A 20,699-nucleotide genomic window follows, 5' to 3' on the forward strand; every position below is an offset into this window, starting at 1 on the left:
TGCCCTGAGAAAGAGATTTTTTTAGAGGAAAAAAGAGAGGGAGTGAAATATTTTAAAAGGAGGAAAAACAATGGACTAACTCATACAAGGGGAACACAGGCAAAGGAAGAGAGTGAGGAAAGACATCACAGCCTAGGGAAAAGTGGAGACTAGAGAAAAAGGAAAGAAGGAATCGGCTCGGGAAAGGCAGTACGCCACGGGTTTTATGCTGTAGGAAGTTCGCTTTAGATCCGGCACTTCTCACACTAGGCGCTCAGTGTGGCTTAGATGTTTCAAGAAAAAACAAAATCTGAAAATTATCCCAGCTCTGGAAGCGGGGGTGGTGACACCACTCTGGACTCCTACCATCCTGCAGCTGCCACAGGTGTTAGGCAATTAATAGGTACTGCGCAGCAGCCACATCAGTCCTTGCAAGCTGGAATAAAGCCCAGTGGAAGATGTGTGTGACTCCTTCTCAGACACCAGATGGAGCCAGAGGTTTGACTTTATCAAACCTCCAGCCACGTCAGGGAGTGACCCTACCTCACCTGCCTGTCTCTCCCTCTCTGGGAGCTATCTGTGCTGGCCTTTAAACCAAGTTTGGGAAATCGAGACCTGCTAGATCAGGAGTGGGCAAACTTTTTGGCCTGAGGGCCACATCTGGGTGGAAAATTGTATGCAGGGCCATGAATGTAGGGTTGGGGTAGGCGGTTGGGGTGCAGGAGGGAGTGCAGCGTGTGGGAGTGGTTCCGGTGTGAAGAAAGGGGCTCAGGGTACGGGGTTGGGGTGCAGGAGGGGGTGTGGAGTGTGGGAGGGGGCTCAGGACAGGGGGTTGGGGTGCGGGCTCTGGCCCAGCACCGCATACCTTGAGCTGCTCTGGGATGGCAGCAGTGTGCAGCAGGGCTAAGGCAGGCTCCCTGCCTATCCTGGCCCTGCGCCGCTCCCAGAAGTGGCCAGCATGTCCAGCAGTGGCTCCTGGGGGTGGGGTGGGGCAGGCAGCTTGGCCGCGCCCTTCCCTTGCTTGTGGGTCCCACCCCCAAAGCTCCCATTGGCCACAGTTCCCTGTTCTCAGCAATGGGAGATGCGGGGGGGGCAGTGCCTGCAGGCGGGGGCAGTGCACGGAGCCCTCTGCCCCCCTCCTCCGGCCCCAGGGACATGGTGCCGGACGCTTCCGGGAGTGGCATGGGGCCAGGACAGGCAGGGAGCCTGCCTTAACCCCTGCTGCACCACGGGGCTGGCAATCCCAAGGGCAGGATTGAAAGTCCTGACAGGCCGGATCTGGCCCGCGGGCTGTAGTTTGTCCTCCCCTGTGCTAGATGGTTCAGTACTGTCCAGTGCCCCCTGCTGTTCTGGTCCTCCCCTCCTCCCCCTCCCTCTGATCTGCCATTGCAACCTGTTCCCAGCCCAGCCGTTACCCCTGCTCCCCCACCATTCCATTTGCACTATCTGACCAGGGCTGCAACTTCCCACACTCAGCCCTGCCCTGCCAAGTCTGCTGGGGACACCCATTGCAGAGGCACAAACCAGCCTGGCTCCAAGCCCCTGAGCTGGACAAGAGTCACACCGCTGGAGCCTCTTCCTCCAATTAAACAGCTCCTCCAGGACTTGGAGGTGGGACAAACAAAGCCATCTGAATTCAGCTGGTCTCCCTGCCACACAAGATCCATCTTTCAATCCTCTATGGCATTGGCAGCAAGCAGGACTACATGACCTACTGGGGCTGCTCCACCTCTGGATTTGATAGGGCTGCCCCAGTGTGGGGGCACAGCTGGAGAATTCGCCTTTGCCGATGTTGCTCCAGAGGAGCCAGCCATGAGATGGCTGCAGAAGCTCCTGTGAACACAAGCACGGAGGCCACTAGTGCTACCAGCAATACTGGGCCATGGCTCTGGTCCCGCCCTGCCAGTCTTCCCTTGCAGTGGGTGCGGGGGGAAACCAAGCGACCTCTCTCCCAACAGTGTAGCAAGGGCTGCTGGTGAGCATGTTTCTCCCACCGGCACCATGCCTGCCTCTGCCCTTTGCTGCCAGAACATCTCCCGCCCACCAGCATGCCCCTCCCAAGAACCACAGCCAGGTACTGTGACTCTAGGGAAGTCAAAACCTACCTAAGTTTACACCCGAAGTGGGAAACAAACACTATGTCTGTGTTGAGGTTTCAGTCAGGAGTGGGAGCAACTGAAATGCAGCCAGACAGACCATTCTCCTGACAGCCCAGCTGAAACCTCCAGATCTGAGACGTGCCATGAGAACATCTGTTCCCAGAGACTCCTATGGGATCAACTGCAGGGCCAAAGACTCTATTGTGGTTCATCAGTCCATCTATTGATGGCCTGCTCTCATGCTCACACCCAGCACATGGGTGACAGGTACTGTATTGCAGGAGATGATCTGGCCACTTCTGCTGGAGTTTTCACCCCACATCTGCCCGTCCCCTGCCCAACAATTAATCCTATCCCCACCATCCATTCTGCCCCCTCCAGCCTCACCTCTGCTCCTCCTGGGGGTCTCCATCCCTCTCCCAGCCCTGGGAGGGCTGCAGAATGGTCCTCTCCCCCCCTTCCAGGCTGGGGAGGAGGGGGGAAGCTCCAGAGGTTCTTCATCTTCCCTCTGCTCCTTCCCAGACTGGGTGCTGCAGGGAAGGAGCAGGGCCGGGCGGGGGGAGAGGAACCTTTCTGCCCTGGTGCTCACAGGAGAGGAGGGAGCAAAGCCACACCGAGCTGCTGGGCTCTTTGCTCCTTCTTCCCGCCCTGCAAGGGCTGAGGAGCAGAGGGGAGAGACAGCCGGGCGAGAAGGTCTCACGTCATCGCCAGATGAGCTCCAGCCCCCTCAAATCCTGACGCTCACACCACACATCCCAGGAGTCGGCGCCATGGAGAAAGGTCCTGATCCTGTTCCTCCCCAAGTCACAGCCCCCACTGACCCCAATGGGAATGGGACATGGGCCTACGGCAGCCTGTGGGGATTGTAACTCAGGCCAAAGGTCTCACTAGGGGCATTGGACCATCCTAGTGCCCCACCTCCCATCCTGAAGTGCCCCACACCGCCCAGCCCCACTCACCGGCTGGAGCGAGCACCAGCAGGACCAGGATGAGCAATGGGCAGGGCATCTGTGATGCAGGGCGAGATCCCAGAGCGTCAGTGGGGGGTAGTGGGCAGGGGAGAGCAAGGCTCCGTGTGTCCTTGGCAAAGGGAATCTTCCCTCTCGGCAGGAACTGCCCTGAGCTGAAAAGAAAGAGATACAACAATCAGCATGAACTGCCGTGGACAGCAGGGGCTCCGGGCTGGGCCCACCAGGAACAGAGCTGAAGGCACGGCTGAGCTCAGCCCCACCAGCACAGAAGAGTCAGCACATCAGCTCAGCCAGAGACCCGCCTCGGACTGTGTCCTGCCGCTACCTATCTCCCTGAGGGCTTTACACTGCTGCTCATCACCATGGCATCTGAGCACCTTCCATGTACAACAGCAGTAGCAAGGTCCCTGGTGCACGTCATGGCACTCTTCCTTCTTGGAAGGGTCAAACTCGGCTTGCCTCCTGCATCGGCTCAGACAGGCCATCGGCCCATACAGCCCAGTTGCCCACTGTCTGGCCATTGGTTCTCCTAATTCGGTATTTCCCCCCGCGGCTGCACCAGCTCAGAGTGTGGGTGCATCCAGCTCAGGATCCCACCTCCTGCCATGCTCAGTCCAACCACCCGAGATGGCTGTGTGGGTCAGGCACTGGCCTGGGATTCCAGAGAGCTGCATTCGCCTTTGCCGATGTTGGATGGATGATTTGATTGGGGATTGGTCCTGCTTTGAGCAGGGGGTTGGACTAGATGACCTCCTGAGGTCCCTTCCAACCCTGATATTCTATGATTCTATGATTCTACTCCCTGCTGCCACCAACTCTCAGCACAGCCCTGGGAAGGTCAGTTGGTCTCTGTGCCTTGGCAATAAACAGCCCTTGTCTTGTCTGGGGCAGGGGCAATCTCTCCTGAGGAGGCCCCAATCTCAACAGGGCCGCTACACACTACCAGGATGCAAATAATCCTGCCCCAAGCAACGGCCACTGTTACCAGCCTCTCTCACCCACATGCTTCAAAGAGGTCAGGCTTGTCCAGCTTTGTTCCCATCGGAATACGTGCAACAGGACAGACTCCAACCAGCTTCGGAGCAGCCCAAGGGCCAGAAGAGTCACAAGACCCCGGCTGGCACACGGGGACCCTCCATATGCGTTATACGCCGCGGGGGGATTTTATCATTACGTATTGCTCTCCTCCCCACATTCCTTCTTCTCTCTTTCAGTCTCTGGGCACCACTTTTCACAGCCTGCCACCACATAGCCAAGACCCACAGGTGGAGTCAGAGGTCTCTCCTCCAGGAGGCAGGGCAGCCAAGTCTCATGAGCCTCATGCTGTTGGTGGCTAGCCTCATCTCCTGGAGTCAAATGAATACAGCAGAATCTCAGCTTTCCTTTTAAAAAAAAATAAAGGAAAAAAGGAGAGTCCATTTCCGGCAGAGACAAGCCGGAAAGCGAGACCCCCGAAGGCTCAGGGAGCCAGAAATAGGCTGTTCTTGGTCAAAATTAGGATTTTTAAGCCACTCCCATTATTTTTAGGGGGTCCAACTCAAGATTTGTGAATACACGGGGCTGGCAAGGCTGAGAAGGGCTAAGCAGGCTCAGAGCAAGGCCTGGCAGCCCTGCTCGGCTCTAGGGTGCAGGGGCTGAGATAGCATGGGGATGGGAAGCAGAACAGCGGGGGCAGGGGGAGAGCGATAGAGGTGGGGAGAGACCAGGAGGGGAGCAAAAAGGATCGTTGCCCTTTAAAGGCTTTGACAGACCCACAACGCTTTCCCCTTCTCTTTGGGCCAGACCCTGGGGAGTGCTGAAGCCAAGGGCAGTGGAGGAAGCTCAGCCTCCCTCTCCCCGCCACAGGACCCAGCCCTTTAAGCGCTGCCAGGGGAGCCCACAAAGTCACTGGCAGAGTTTGCATTAAAAGGCAGGACTTCCCCCCACCTCCATGGCAACCCCCTACCTGGGCATACCCAGTTCTCCAGCACTCTTCTGCAGTGGTCATGCAGGACGGGCAGCAGAGAGCGAACCAGTGGGGAGGGCATGAAGGGCAGAATAAGAGACCAAACAGCCCTGAAATGAGTGTGGGGACCTCCAGACCTCCCTTTGTCCCACTGACATTGCTGGCAACTCTGGACTCTACAGCTGAAAGCGAACACGGCAAGCCCCAGATCGCACACAGCCCTGCAGCCAGTGGGGCCCAGCAGTCCCCAGCCCTGCCCTGAAATTGAATAGCCCACTGAAATAATGTACACTGTGATAGCATCCTAGAGCTATGGATCAAGGCCTCACGGCACTAGGTGCTGTACAGCACACATAAACTGGCTGGTGGCTACCATGACTGGCTTACACTCCAAGATGGCAAAGGGTACAGGCTGCAGCAGTGCTGCCAGGATCCACTTCTCCTGCAGAGGGCACTGGTCGCCACCCAGAGCCTCCCACACACCCTCCGTTCATAGAATCATAGAATATCAGGGTTGGAAGAGACCTCAGGAGATCATCTAGTCCAACCCCCCGCTCAAAGCAGGACCAATCCAAAATTTTTGGCCCAGATCCCTAAATGGCCCCCTCAAGGATTGAACTCACAACCCTGGGTTTAGCAGGCCAATGCTCAAACCACTGAGCTATCTCTCCCCCCAAAATATTGGTCCCTGACCGGGAATCGAACCTGGGCCATGGCGGTGAGAGCGCCAAATCCTAACCACTAGACCACCAGGGAAGAGCTAAATGATCCTGGGATGGTTTGACAGGCCAGCCCAGAAATAATCATGTCACTAGCCCTCCCAAAAATCCTTCATCCCGCCTGACTTGAGCCCTAAACTCACCCTGCCTGGGAAGACCTGAGCCCTTCATTTCCCCACCACCCTGCGCCTCTGGCCCTCATTTCCTGGGTTAGACAACGCCCCCACACTTTTAGCAAAACAAGCAGCCTGTCCCATTGCCTAAGCCCAACGGTCTCTCCTCCAGTCATCCTTCACTGCCTCCCTGCTGGATGCCTTGGTTTGCTTTAATTAGATCAACAGGGATTTTAGTGCCAGGTGGGGGCCAAGGGGAATAAATTACACGTAACATAAATCAAAGTATGCTGGGTAATTTGGGGAAATTAAAGTAGAATAGTGGTCTCCAAACTTTTCTGGTCGCATCTCCCCTTACCCGGTCTTGCCCACCCAGGAGCCTAGGTCTGGAGCTGGGGCCAGGGCCAGGACCAGGAACCGCAAGCCAGGGCTGGGGCCGAAGCTGGAGCTGGCACCATGGCTGAGAGCGGGGCCAGAAGCCAGGGGCCAAAGCCAGGGCCAGAGTTGTCGCTGGGACTGGGCCAGAGCAGAGATGGGGACAGAGCGGGGCTGAGAGGCACTCCTCCCCGGCCCCCATGGGGGCTGGCCCAGGCCCCATTGTGCCCCCTCTCACAAATGTTCCTCTGCACCCCCCCTAGGGGAGCACACCTCACAGTCTGGGGATCATAGCAGTTGAACCTCAGAGTTACAAACACCAGAGTTACAAACTCACTGGTCAGCCACACCCCTCATTTGGAACCAGAAGTAAGCAATCAGGCAGCAGCAGAGACACACATAAAAAAGCAAATACAGCACAGTACTGTGTAAAATAGAAACTATGAAAAAAATAAAGGGAAAGTTTTTAAAAAATGTTTAACAAGGTAAGGAACCCGTTTCTGTGCTTGTTTCATTTAAATTAAGCTGGTTAAAAGCAGCATTTTTCTTCTGCATAGTAAAGTTTCAAAGCTTACTCCTGGGGGAATTCTGCACCACTGCGCAATGCAGAATTTTGCAGAAATTAACGTCGTGCACATAGAATTTCCTTTCCCCCCACAGAAACGGGCTGCAGTGCTGCTGGTCACCACTAGGGGGCGCTGGACCTGGCATATGCCAGCTTACACATAGAACACACTGCTGGGGGGAGGTGAAGGGAACAAGAGGGTTCCTGGCTGCTGCAATTCCCAGCATGCCCTGAGGGAAGGACAGGGCAGCGCACAGGAAACTCCATACAAGCCTGGGATCGAGCATCAGGCTGTCTCCCCCTCTGGATCCCTGGGCTCTGGGGAGAAGGGGGGTGGGAGTCTGGGCAAGGGGGGCCCTGCGGCTGGGCTCTGGGGGGAAGGGGGTTTGGGTGTATTGGCTGGGGGGCACGATGGCTGGGCTGGGCAGGGGATGTGAAGGGGGCAGAGAAACAGGAACTGGGTAGTAATAGGGGTTTCTTTAATTCCCTACTCCTGGGGGAATTTGTGTGTGCATCTGTATAGTTACAGACATAGTTGCTGACAAGTATTTGGAAATAAATTACCAAAATAATTGAAACTGGAGTGATTATGTAGTGTTATTTTGACAAATAAAATTTGCAGAATTTTGCAAAATTTTAAAATATCGTGCACAGAATTTTTATTTTTTGGCGCAGAATGCCCCCAGGAGTAAACGCTGTATTAAGTCAATGTTCTGTTGTAAACAGTTGAAAGAACCATAACCTTTTGTTCAGAGTTAGGAACATTTCAGAGCTACAACCAACCTCCATTCCCGAGGTGTTCGTAACTCTAAGGTTCTACTGTATTGTCCTTGCTGAGACCTCAGCTCTCCTCCTGGGAAGTCGGCAATGCCCATGGGAAGGGGAGAACCTCTCTGGGAGGCATGAGGTGCTCAGAAGACCCCCACTTTCCAGGGGCTTTGCAGTTTGTTTTGGTTGGTTTTAGTCTTGCTGTGGAAGTGTGGGATGGAGGAGATAGGCTGAAGATCCAGAGGCAAAGGCAGAGCATGTGCCAGTGCACTCTGCTCCCCAACAGCCCTGCTATTGTAGTCCAGAAACACCCCCCCACACACACTCCCCACAAACACATCCCCTCACTCTGTCAATGCACAGACCTGCAGCACCCCATTATTTCAGTCCTGGACCCCCACACAGCCATGTCAGTGCACCCCCCCCCTTGAACCCCTGCCATGGGAGCGCTTCAGGGGAGGCTGGGAGCACACTGCTCTGCAGCTGCTCTGGGCTGTGCTGGGGGCAATCGTTGACAGATAGAGCTTGCTTTGGAGATGCTGCCGTTTACATCGGGGAGAGGGATGAGGATGGCTCCCAGCCACTTTAAGCATCCAGGGGGCCATAAAAAGGTGCCCTGTAGCTACCCGTTCCCTGTGCACTCCCTTTTGCCTCCAAGGTGCAGCCAAGCACATTCTTTTACAAGATACCTCCTTTTAAGGGCCCAATTCTGCTCCCACCAAACCCAATAGCTAAACTACCACTGACTCCAATGGAGCAGGATCGGGCCCTGCATATGCATTTCAGCTTAGTTTGATTTCCCATGGAATCAGAGCCAGTACAGGCTGGGAGACAACAAACAGATAGAAAAGAGCAGCCGCTTGGTTCCTGTCAAAAGCAGCTATTCACCGTTCATACCAGCACCTCCCCAGCCACATCAACAGCCTCTTTATTCAGCAAGGCCCAGGCATTTCCATGGGTTGGCTGCGATGGCATAAAGCCAGCAGCACCCAACAGAGCTTCCAGGCAGCGGAAATGAAATAAACAGCAAGCACAGGCAAGGACTAACACAGGGTTTAGAATCATAGAATATCAGGGTTGGAAGGGACCTCAGGAGGTCATCTAAGTCCAACCCCCTGCCCAAAGCAAGACGAGTCCCCAGTTTTTGCCCCAGATCCCTAAATGGCCCCCTCAAGGATTGAACTCACAACCCTGGGTTTAGCAGGCCAGTGCTCAAACCACTGAGCTATCCCTCCCCCCGTTTCCTCCAGCCTCTCCCAGGAGAGGCCTGGCTACACCCAGACAATGGGAACCGTTAGTGTTATCTGTATTACACTAGAACCTAGCAGCCCAGACAAGCCTCTAGCAGGGATCGTGGCCCTACTGGACAGGGCATTGTTCAGAGAAAGAGACAGGCTTTGCCCTGGAGAGCTTACACTCTAAATAGACACAACAAATGGCAGTAGACAAGCCTGTTACAAGCAACCACTGTCAAGTATTCTCAAGAGGTCTACAGCACAATCTAGTTCAGTGGTTCTCAATCCGCAGCCCGCTTGCGGCCCCATCAGAACACAGCTGCAGCCCATGTGATGTATTGTGTGGCTGTGGCCCACACAGAGAGCTGCATATGCAGTCCACAATGACAAACAGGTTGAGAACTAAGTTCCCTGTAAGCTGCGTGGCCGCCCAGCAGCCATCTTAGCGCCCATGCAGGCACTCAGGGAACCCACCTGGGGACCTGCCACAGCCGAGGGAGGGGTTCCCCTCCCCCAGCCCCACCTAGCCCAACCCCCAACTCTGCTGCGGCCGGGGCACCCCACCCCGGCCCGAACCCAGCCGTGGCCGAGGCGCCCCACCCCCCCGCCTGGACCCAGCCGTGGCCGGGACCTGCGGGGGGAGGTGTGCCTATCCTACAGCCCCAGCCCCCGAGCTGCTGCGACGGGGAGAGGCGCCTCTGCCCCCAGCCCAGGTGCTGCTGCAGGGAGAGAGCTGGGGGGGCGGGGGGGGAGTCCTCTGTCCCCGCTGTAGCCCCGGAGCATCCTCCTGCACCCCAAACCCTTCACCCCCGGCCCCACCCCAGAGCCCACATCCCCAGCCGGAGCCCTCACACCCCAACCCTCTGCCCCACTTTCAACCCCTTGGCCCCACCCCCACCACATGAATTTTGTTATGTGCACCGATATGAAGGTGATGTGTCACACATCACCTCCATATTGGTGCACATAACAAAATTCATTTTGCACATGGGTGGGAAAAATTAGAGGGAACACTGGTTGAAAAAATCACTGATCCAGTTCAACACAGTGTTAATAACCATCTACCAGGGCACTGATTCCTGCCAATCCTTTGTGAGGCTGTCGCTAAGTCTCTCTGGTGCTTAAAAATCACAGCAATCAGTAGGCACCCATTAGAGAGCTAGCAATCGTCAGACCAGTATCCCGTCTCTGAAGTACCTGGTGCCGGTAAGGGCAGTGGCTTCAGCAAATGTTACTGAGCATGCTCAGTTTGTGTGAGTAGCAAATTAAGTAAGTAGCAAATTAAGTCAGACAGCAGTTTTTCACATTACAGACTTCGGAGGTGTCAAGGTTCCTTCCCCACTCTGAACTCTAGGGTACAGATGTGGGGACCTGCATGAAAAACCCCCTAAGCTTATTTTTACCAGCTTAGGTTAAAACTTCCCCAAGGTACAAACTATTTTACCTTTTGCCCTTGGACTTTACTGCTGCCACCACCAAGCGTCTAACAAATATATAACAGGGAAAGAGCCCGCTTGGAAACGTCTTTCCCCCCAAAATGCTCCCAAACCCTACACCCCCTTTCCTGGGGAAGGCTTGATAAAAATCCTCACCAATTTGCATAGGTGAACACAGACCCAAACCCTTGGATCTTAAGAACAATGAAAAAGCAATCAGGTTCTTAAAAGAAGAATTTTAATTGAAGAAAAAAGTAAAAGAATCACCTCTGTAAAATCAGGATGGTAAATACTTTACAGGGTAATCACATTCAAAACATAGAGAATCCCTCTAGGCAAAACCTTAAGTTACAAAAAGACACAAAAACAGGAATATATATTCCATTCAGCACAGCTTATTTTATCAGCCATTTAAACAAAACAGAATCTAACACATATCTAACTAGATTGCTTATTAGCCCTTTACAGGAGTTCTGACCTGCATTCCTGCTCTGGTCCCAGCAAAGGCAACACACAGACCGAGAGAACCCTTTGTTCCCCCCCTCCAGCTTTGAAAGTATCTTGTCTCCTCATTGGTCATTTTGGTGCCAGCGAGGTTATCTTTAGCTTCTTAATCCTTTACAGGTGAAAGGGTTTTTTCCTCTGGCCAGGAGGGATTTAAAGGTAGTTAGCATTCCCTTTATTTTTATGACAGGAGGAAAGGGAACCAACCCCAGAGAAGATAGTTATGGGATAACTTGCCCCTAGAAGAACATTCTTCTTACCCCATGGCCGTTAGAGGTTGCCTTACGCCGTGAACCATGAGAGTTTAGATTCTCTCCATCCAACGTAACTGCACATGTTTCTTACACACTGGCCCAGCGATAGAGTGGGGGCCAGCTTAAGCCTCCTCTCTTCTGGGTTGCACAGGCCAGCATGCCCCAGGCACAGGCTAAGTGAGCCCTCAGGGCTGCTCTAAGTTGTACCTTTGCTTCATAAACCCATTGGAGCATGCCAGGGTGGACAATCCCTGGGAGACAGGTCTGCCCTGGCCAGACCCCTACAATCCCAACATACCCCTCCCTTCCTGGCCCGCCCCCGCCCAGAATGCCCTGTGGATCAGGGCTGCTGAGGAGGCTTGGCTCTTTGTTTCCGAGCTGCTGTGGTGGAGATGTGGGTGCCCCAGACTTTGTGGCCTGGTACCTGCTCCATAGGTTTGGACAGTTCCTTCCTCCTTCGAGCGAGGTGGTTTGAGCCTAGTTTCACACAGAGCTCAGCTGCTGTCATGATGTGGGTGTGCATGCTTTTTATTTCATTCTCCTCTGAGTCCCAGTGTCCAGACCACACCTGTCAGCACCGGGCATGCTGGGAGGCTGTGGTGGGAAAGCAACTGGAACAGAATATTCAGTAAGCAGCAAGACATGAATTATTACTAGAGATGGGACCAAACCTGAACTCCAACTTCAAAAGCTCCCAGACTTTAGATTTGCATTTGAGTGTGAATTTGCTGGCTTTGGGGTTGTTCTGATACTAATTTAGCTATCACCGACATCCACTATTCTATAGACAGTTCAACTTTTGAGGAGGAAATCTACCAGGACAATGAGTCCGCACACAAGAGAAATACCAACGCAAGAAGTATTTAGGCCCAGGTTTCTAAAAGGTATTTAAGCACCTCTCACTGAAATCAACCTCATAGAATCATAGAATCATAGAATATCAGGGTTGGAAGGGACCCCAGAAGGTCATCTAGTCCAACCCCCTGCTCGAAGCAGGACCAATTCCCAGTTAAATCATCCCAGCCAGGGCTTTGTCAAGCCTGACCTTAAAAACCTCTAAGGAAGGAGATTCTACCACCTCCCTAGGTAACGCATTCCAGTGTTTCACCACCCTCTTAGTGAAAAAGTTTTTCCTAATATCCAATCTAAACCTCCCCCATTGCAACTTGAGACCATTACTCCTCGTTCTGTCATCTGCTACCATTGAGAACAGTCTAGAGCCATCCTCTTTGGAACCCCCTTTCAGGTAGTTGAAAGCAGCTATCAAATCCCCCCTCATTCTTCTCTTCTGCAGACTAAACAATCCCAGCTCCCTCAGCCTCTCCTCATAAGTCATGTGCTCTAGACCCCTAATCATTTTTGTTGCCCTTCGCTGGACTCTCTCCAATTTATCCACATCCTTCTTGTAGTGTGGGGCCCAAAACTGGACACAGTACTCCAGATGAGGCCTCACCAGTGTCGAATAGAGGGGAACGATCACATCCCTCGATCTGCTGGCTATGCCCCTACTTATACATCCCAAAATGCCATTGGCCTTCTTGGCAACAAGGGCACACTGTTGACTCATATCCAGCTTCTCGTCCACTGTCACCCCTAGGTCCTTTTCCGCAGAACTGCTGCCTAGCCATTCGGTCCCTAGTCAGCCCAGGAGGCCAGCTTCCACTGCCCACTGGTGAAGTTTTCAAACAAACACCTTCCTGCTTTCTGCCACCCTGCCCCATACACTTGTGAGTTGCTCCCAGTAAACATCTGCAAAGCTATCTCATTATCTGTCAAAGACCCTCCTCAGCCCTGTGGCCTACAAAACAGCTCAGCAAAAGGTAGGCTGTCAGTGTGCAGAGACCACCCACCATGCTGACCAATACTAGCTCCTTGTTTTCATCTACTCCCCTGTGTCTATACCCAGCTGTTGTCTCTAACCCTGGGGGCAGGGAGGGACAGTCATTTGTTCTGTTTGTGCAGCACCTTGCACAATGGGTCCTGGTTCATGTCAAGGGCTCCCAGGCACTACAGTAATAAAAATAACCAATAACAACAATAAATACTGTTAATAATCTGGCCCTTAGGCTCCAGCCTGCAAAGAGACCTATAAATATGGATTCTTACTCCTACAGGGTTCATAGCTGTAGGTCCCTTTGCAGGATCACAGCTTTGGAGATCAAAAGAATGGGCATCTTATAAATACCATGCACAGCCAAATGCAGGGAGAGACAGACAGAGCAACAAGATCTTACTTTAGGTGGTCAAGCCACCCTTAGTTTCACATAACTGGGGCCACACTAGGATTGTTACAAGGCAGGAGAATATTCACTATGTCCAAGATCACCACTATCCTAGAGAGAGGCCCAGTCTAGGCTGGAGCCAGGAACTCCTGAGTTCTCCTGTCTCGGACACTGTGCCCGTATGTCCGAGGCCTTGGGCAGCTCCCTTAGTGTCTCTGCCCAAATCACTATCCGTAAAGCAGGGATGGTAAGACTGCATTCACCCACGTCCCAGGAGTGGGGACTGTAACATGCTTTGCAGACAGAGAGCACCAAGCAAGGCATGTAATACCATGTGCTGCGCAAGGACACCCTCTTGCTCCCAGCTCCTCACTGTCCAGTTATGGCTCCATACCTTCAACCCTATTTTTGGCAGTCCTGGGATTTGGCTGTTTAGAAATCTATGTATTTCTATTTTTATTTCCATGGCAGTTTCTCTCGCCTAGTCTTTTCCCATCTCTCCTTCCTCCTTGCCCCAAAAGTTTTTTTCTTTCCCCTACCAACCGTCAGTTTAATCACTTGGTTTTATGCACACAACTAGCCTGCACACGTTCCCTCAGCCCCACTCATACTCTTGGCTGCCTGGCCTTTACACAAGGGAATCTGCCACTTACGGCAGCCAGGCACCCAGAGGGCAGGCATGCAGCCCTCTGCAAACAAAGCCAGGTATGCACAGCCTGCAGCCACAGAGAAAGTCAGACAGGCTGGGCTGCAGCAGCCCATTAGTCATCACAGCACCTGGAGCTGGCAGCTGATGACACCCTGCATGCCAGCTCCATCTAGAGCGTCCACCTTTAACCCAGAGAATGGCAGAGAATCCACCCTGAAAGACAAACACACAGCTGTTGCTCACCCAAGCAGGGGGTCCAAACTTTGTCCAAACTCTGCCCAACCAGAGACCTCTCTGGCCTCAGATCAAGAGGACTATTAATGCTGCCGTCCCTTAACCCAAATGGTGAGCCAATACTGGGGCCTTCCTCAGTTCTTTCCATCAGAAGGAGAACCTGAGGATGGAGTCAGGTATTTCTGTAGTGCAATCCTGCTTAATTTTCACAGAATGCGCACAAAGTCCTGTTTTCCTGAACACAGTAGGATCAAACTGAAGGCAGTTTCTTTGCTCACAATTTTCAAGCCAGTCCTGTACCCCAAGGGGCTCTGCCTCTGTCCCTCTCAGGGTCACACTCATGACAGCTGCCCTCACAGTCTGCTGGCTTTTCTCTGTGCTGTCCAGTTGCTTTTCTCAGGCTCTGACACACACACACCCTGCAACCAATGCCCCAGCTTCTGTGTTAGTAATTAGAGAATAAAACCCTCATTCTCCCTGAGTTAGTTCTTGCTAAGGCCTAGCGCCTCGGTGGTGGCCGTGACACACTGAATTTCCTGCAGTATCCTGAATGAACTTTACTGAATTAAGTTAAACCTGAGTGAATTACATGTAATACCTTGGGATCCATTATATTAAAAATGCAATTGTGCATGTATGCAACTTCTCTAGGAGAGGGACTCAGGGCTTGTCTTCACGTACAGCATGGCAGCTGCACCGCTGTAGCGCTTTAGTGACAACGCTAATAAGTCAACGGGAGAGCTTCTCCTGTCAGCGTAGTTACTCCACCTCCCCGAGAGATGGTAGCTATGTAGATGGGAGCAGCTCTCCTGTCGAAACAGCGCTGTCCACACCGGGGGTTAGGTCAGTATAACTATGTCACTTGGGGAGACATACCGACACAGGTCAGTAGTGCAGACCTGGCCTAACGCAACCTCCAGAAGATATTAGGAACTTCCTGATACGTGTGAAGTGGATTTCCTAGGAAGTACCTGGGAATAAGTGGAATGCAAATGATCCACTTGGAATCAACCCTTTTGGAAGCTATGCCCTGGGGACCAAATCCCATGATCTAATATTTACCTGCTCCTGGAAACTCAAGAGCAGAGACTCCTGAACTGTGTAAAGGTGGACTATTTCTGAACAGAGGCTGTTATGAACTTGTGGCCATAGAAGAGACCCCCTTGTGGGGCGCTGAAGGACTGCTCTTGCCAGAGCCCATGTTGGAGTTGGGGTGATCTCCAGTATTAGCATGTGTGCAGGTTATTTCATTGGTTTTAATGTTTTCTCCATAGTGTCTTTACCAAGACAATAAAACAGGCTTGCATAAAAAAAAAGAGCTGGGTGGTATCTATTACCGGGGGCAGTCACACTGTTAACCATCTCTGAAGAGAAGCATCCAGATGTCCTTGGGCAGCCTGTCTGTGCTAGGAACAACACAGTGAAGGCAGGGAACTGCGCAGCCTGGAAATACCCTGCTTAGAATGGATTGAGACGTGGGTCTCCACCCAAGAAAAGCAACAGCTGGGGAGCTGGGAGTGGGTGCCCATGCTGGGCCAATAAGGGGAGATATCAGTGCAGCTGCCCTGACCTGGGACAGTGGCTCCCAATTATTTCTAGAAATCTCACTCCATAAAGGAGTTATTCACTCTTTCCATTTAGCTGGAATAAATGGTGGCTACATGCCCATCAGCTTTAACTGTCTCTGTGACTGATCCATATAGAGCAAAGACACACTCAACGGTGGCCATTGACATCTTCTAGTATAGTAACACCTAGAGGGCCCCCCATCCAAAATGAGGGTCCCATTGTGCTAGGCGCTGTACTTGCAATGGCAACCACCTTGGCGAACACACTGAGAGCTAAAACACCCAAATCCCCATTCGCAAGGTGCGGATGCTTAACACTCACTGACCAGTAGGTTACAGCCACACACAGCGAGAAACAGTCGCCACCCCGAAGAGCTTACAGTCTAAACAGACAAGACAAAAAGGCTAGGAGAGGAAACCAAGGCACAGACGGGGGAAGGGACTTGCTGCTTTACAAACACAATTCCCCAGCAATGGCCTCAAAACATGACAAGCTCACCACAGTAGGACTCTTCCCTGGAGAGCACAGCACCGAAGGGTTGCACAGAAGAGATTCCAAACCTTTTTCTGTTGGAACTTCAGCTCCTGCCCACCACTCTTCAAAGACCCCCCACAGCAACGCCTCAGGATCAGCCCCAAGCAGTGCAGGTACCCTCAATCCGTCGCTGTCATTCTGGGGACCAGACTGCAGACCACCAGATTTTTTATTTTTTAAGTCTCACATGGGCTTGCAGAAACGGAAAAGAAAAGCCATACTGCTATGCAGCAACCCACTAACGTTTCACTCATAGGTCTCAAAGCACATTAGGAGGTGTCATTATCCCCATTTTACCAGTGGGGAAACCAAGGCACAGAAAAATGGAAGCTCTTGTCCACCCATTGCCAGATCTAGAAACAGAACCAGTCTCTCCTGACTCCCTGACCACATTTCCTCCCAAGCAATAGCTGTCCAGGCCTCTGTCAATCACCTGTTACCCTTACATAGCAATTTTGGTTGTTGGGAAAAGAGCAGAGATGAAACAAACCCACTTCTCCTTCCCAGGCTCCTCTATTCTCTTTGAATCACATGGTTTCTGTCCTGGAAACAAATGGTTGGGCTGGGCTGGTTTTAACCACTGACCTCTCTCTTGATGAGCACAGCTTTTTCTAAATCTGGAGAGAAAGAAGCCAACCTCCCTTCCCCACCCCACCCCACCTCCAAAACCCCAGGGAGGCAGGAAGTGAGTGAATCATGGTGGGAGGGAGCAGCATGGCACAGACACATCACACTCCGCTGTTCAACTGACCATGGCTCTCCTTCAGCTAGAGTGAGTCATGACTGGGGACTTTTATACTCCAAATCATTTCTTTTAATAGCGGATTTTCACCAGCAGAGACAAGGGCTGTGTGTGTGGAAAGTAGGGTAAGCCTGCAAGTCTAGCTAGCAGGATTCCCAAATATGCTAGTGGCTAGAGCACTGGATTAGGACTGGGAAGACCAGAGTTCTAGTCCACTGAGTGGCCTTGGGCAAGTCACTTCCATGCTCTGTGCCTCAGTTTCCCCATCTATCTCTTTGGGGCAGAGCAGAATGAGGGATCTGGGGAACCAGCCACTCCGTAGAGCATACCTCCCATCAGGGCAGTTAACAGGGAGTTAATGCTGAAGTAGCTTTAGATCCCACTGGGCCCATCTGAATCTCCTAGTACCCCAGGGGGACATGCTCAGTGCAATGCAGCTCCTCTACGCTGCCAGGAGAGGCAGAGCAGCCATTCATGTGGATTGAGCCTCCATCCTTTGAACTGAGGTTTCCTCCTGGCAGACCTCCAAGAAAAAACGGTTACCTATCTTTCGTAACTGTTGTTCTTTGAGATGTGTTGCTCATGTCCATTCCATTCTACATGTGTGTGCAGCCGAAGATTTTTGCCTTAGCAGTAACAGTAGGGCTGGCTGTGGCCCTCCCAGGTGCTGCACTCACACTGCAGTATATCACGTGCCACTGGCCCAAGCCCTCTCAGTTCCTTCTTGCCAACAACTCCAACAGAGGGACAGGAGGGCGGGTAATGGAATAGACATGAGCAACGCATCTCGAAGAACAACAGTTTTTCTTCTTTGAGTGCTTGCTCATGTTGATTCCATTCCAGGTGACTTGCAAGCAGTAACAATGGAGGTGGGCTCGGAGTTCACCGTTGCGCAGCTTGTAGCACAGCTCTGCCAAAACCAGCATCGTCTCGTGCCTGCTGGGTCAGTCCCAGGTAGGTAAGCGGCTACCAGTGGATGGCGTTCTGCACACAAAGGTTCCAGAGGCTGAGCACCTCTTGACAGGGCCGAGGACCTCGAGCTGTCCTGCCTGTTGATGTAATACAGCACGGCCATGTTGTCCATGAGGACCTGCACCACCTTGCCTTTCAGGTGGTGCAAAAATGACTGACAGTCAAGGCACACCGCCTTGAGCCCCCTGACTTTGATATGAAGAGCTAAGTTGTGCTGCATCCAGTGACCTTGGGTGCTGAGCTTGCCCAGGTGGGCTCCCCAGCCCAGAACTGACACGTCCGAGACCAGGGTGAGCAACAGTGATGAGGACGCATAGGGAACTCCTGCAGCACTGACTTAGGGTCTAGCCACCAGTTTGAGGACGAGAGGGTACAGTCCGGCACGGTGACTGCTCGGTCCAGGGGGTGCCTGCTGGGAACATAAACCATTACCAGCCACATTTTCAGGGGTCGCAGATGAAGCCAGGAGTGCCTGACCATGTACATGCACACCGCCATGTGGCCCATCAGCTGCAAGCAAACGTGTACCATGGTGATCGGATGTCTCTTTATGTGGGCAATGAGATCCACCATGGTCTGAAAGCGTACTTCCAGAAGGAAGGCCCTGGCATGCATGGAATCAAGAACCACTCCGATAAACTCTCTACACTGGATCAGCATTAAAGTGCACTTTTCTGTGTTTATTAACAGGCACAGATCATTGCAGGTGGAGCGCACCAGATCGAGGCTTCTCTGCACCTGTCCTGGAGACCTGCCCCTTATGAGCCAGTCGTCGAGGTACAGAAAGATCTGGACTCCCCTGATATCTGAGGTAAGCCGCGCCACGTATTTCGTGAACAACCTGGGGGCCGAGGACAGGCCAAAGGGTAGCGTCATGAACTGGAAGTGGCGTCCTGCCACTATGAAGCGTAGGAAACATCTGTGTCCTGGGAATATGGAGACATGGAAGTAAGTGTCCTTTAAGTCAAGAGTGACGTACCAGTCCCCCAGATCCAGGGAGGAGATAATGGAGGCCAGGGAGACCATGCGGAACTTCAACTTCTTGAGAGATTTGTTGAGGCCATGCAGGTCCAGGATGGGTCTGGGGCCCCCCTTGGCCTTTGGGATTAGGAATTATCGGGAGTAGAATCTCTGACTTCCGTCTCCACAGCCCCCAACTGCAGGACTTTGTCGACCTCCTAGACCAAGAGGCGCTCATGAGAGGGGTCCCTGAAAAGGGATGGGGAAGCAAGGGGGCGGGAAGGAGGGGTATCCACAAACTGCAGGGTGTAGCCCCGAGCTACTATGTCCAGGACCCAGCAGTCCAAGGTAACCCACGACCAGGCCAAGTGGTAGGGAGAAAGGCGGTTGAGGAAAGGATGGGCCGGGTCTGACCAGATGACTGGGGCGTCGCTCTCGAGCGCACCCTCAAAACGATCGCTTTTGCCCCCCGGGTGCTTAGTAGGTCCAGACTAGGCTGGCAAGCGAGAGGAGGAAGGGCGACGATGGCTAAACCCAGCATCCCTTCTTCTTGTAGATCCCGGCCAGGCTTGGGAAGGCATCGACAGCGGCGGAGGCTGGAATGGCTTTCTGGCAGACTGTGGGGTATGCATGCCCAATGAGCGAAGCGTAGCCTTAGTATTCTTCTACCCGTGTAGCCTAGCATCTGTCTGATCGAAGAAGAGCCCAGCTCTGTCAAAGGGGAGGTCCTGAATCGAGGCCTACGTCTCCTGGGAGAGGCCCACTGTCTGGAGCCAGGAGCTGGGTCGCATAACCACCACCACCGATGTGACCACCCTCGCTGCCAAGTCCGCTGCATCCCATGCCATTTGCAGGGAGCATCTGGCTGCCACAGTCCCTTCCTCTACCAGGGTATCAAACTCCTAAGCCTGACCCTGAAGAAGGGAGTCCTGGAACTTCTGGAAGCTGTCCCAAAGCTTAAAATTATATTGGCCCAGCAGGGCCTGATGGTTCACCACCAGGAATTGTAAGCTGGCTGTTGAATAATTTTTTCTGCCAAATAAATCAAGTTTTTTGGCTTTTTTGTTCTTGGAGGTAGAGGCGGTGGGGACCTCCTTGTCCTTCTTGCTGGCTGCCGACACCACCAGCAAGCCGGGGGAGGGTGGGTATACAGGTACTCGAAACTTTAAGCTGGCACAAAGCACTTTTTCTCGGCCTAATTCAAGGTGGGCAGGATGGAGTCTGCCACAGAGCTTTAGCAATCTTGAGGACCCCTCAAAGGGTGTCCCCCTGCTCCGCCATCTCCTGTACTTCCAGCCCCAAGTTCTCAGCCCCCTGCCTGAGAAGGGCTTGATGTTCCTTAAAGTGATCCGGGGGGCTGGCCCTGGAAGAATCATAGAATATCAGGGTTGGAAGGAACCTCAGGAGGTCATCTAGTCCAACCCCCTGCTCAAAGCAGGACCAAGCCCCAACTAAATCATCCCAGCCAGGGCTTTGTCAAGCCTGATCTTGAAAACCCCTAAGGAAGGAGGTTCCACCACCTCCCTGGGTAACCCATTCCAGTGCTTCACCACCCTCTTAGTGAAAAAGTTTTTCCAAACATCCAACCTAAACCTCCCCCACTGCAACTTGAGACCCTTGCTCCTTGTTCTGTCATCTGCTACCACTGAGAACAGTCTAGAGCCATCCTCTTGGGAACCCCCTTTCAGGTAGTTGAAAGCAGCTATCAAATCCCCCCAGCATAATTCTCTTCTGCAGACTAAACAATCCCAGTTCCCTCAGCCTCTCCTCAGAAGTCATGTGCTCCAACCCCCCCTAATCATTTTTCTTGCCCTCCGCTGGACGCTTTCCAATTTTTCCACATCCTTCTTGTAG

General features: G+C 52.8%; 1 protein-coding gene and 1 non-coding gene across 4 annotated transcripts in view; both read right to left on the reverse strand.

Annotated features, from left to right (window-relative positions):
* The window catches only part of CD276 (CD276 molecule), an 82,329-nt gene that overhangs the window by 40,598 nt on the left and 21,032 nt on the right, over positions 1 to 20,699 (reverse strand). For all 3 annotated transcript variants that reach the window (XM_074965863.1, XM_074965862.1, XM_074965864.1), the window contains exon 2: positions 3,038 to 3,201. In XM_074965863.1, coding sequence (XP_074821964.1) covers positions 3,038 to 3,086 — 49 coding nt within the window. In that variant the 5' untranslated portion in view covers positions 3,087 to 3,201. The remainder of the gene's footprint in view (positions 1 to 3,037; positions 3,202 to 20,699) is intronic.
* TRNAE-CUC (transfer RNA glutamic acid (anticodon CUC)) lies at positions 5,679 to 5,750 on the reverse strand. The gene has a single exon. It is a non-coding gene; the product is annotated as a tRNA-Glu (tRNA).

This window comes from Natator depressus, chromosome 10, assembly GCF_965152275.1.
Source record: "Natator depressus isolate rNatDep1 chromosome 10, rNatDep2.hap1, whole genome shotgun sequence".
In the NCBI taxonomy this organism is placed as follows: domain Eukaryota; kingdom Metazoa; phylum Chordata; order Testudines; family Cheloniidae; genus Natator; species Natator depressus.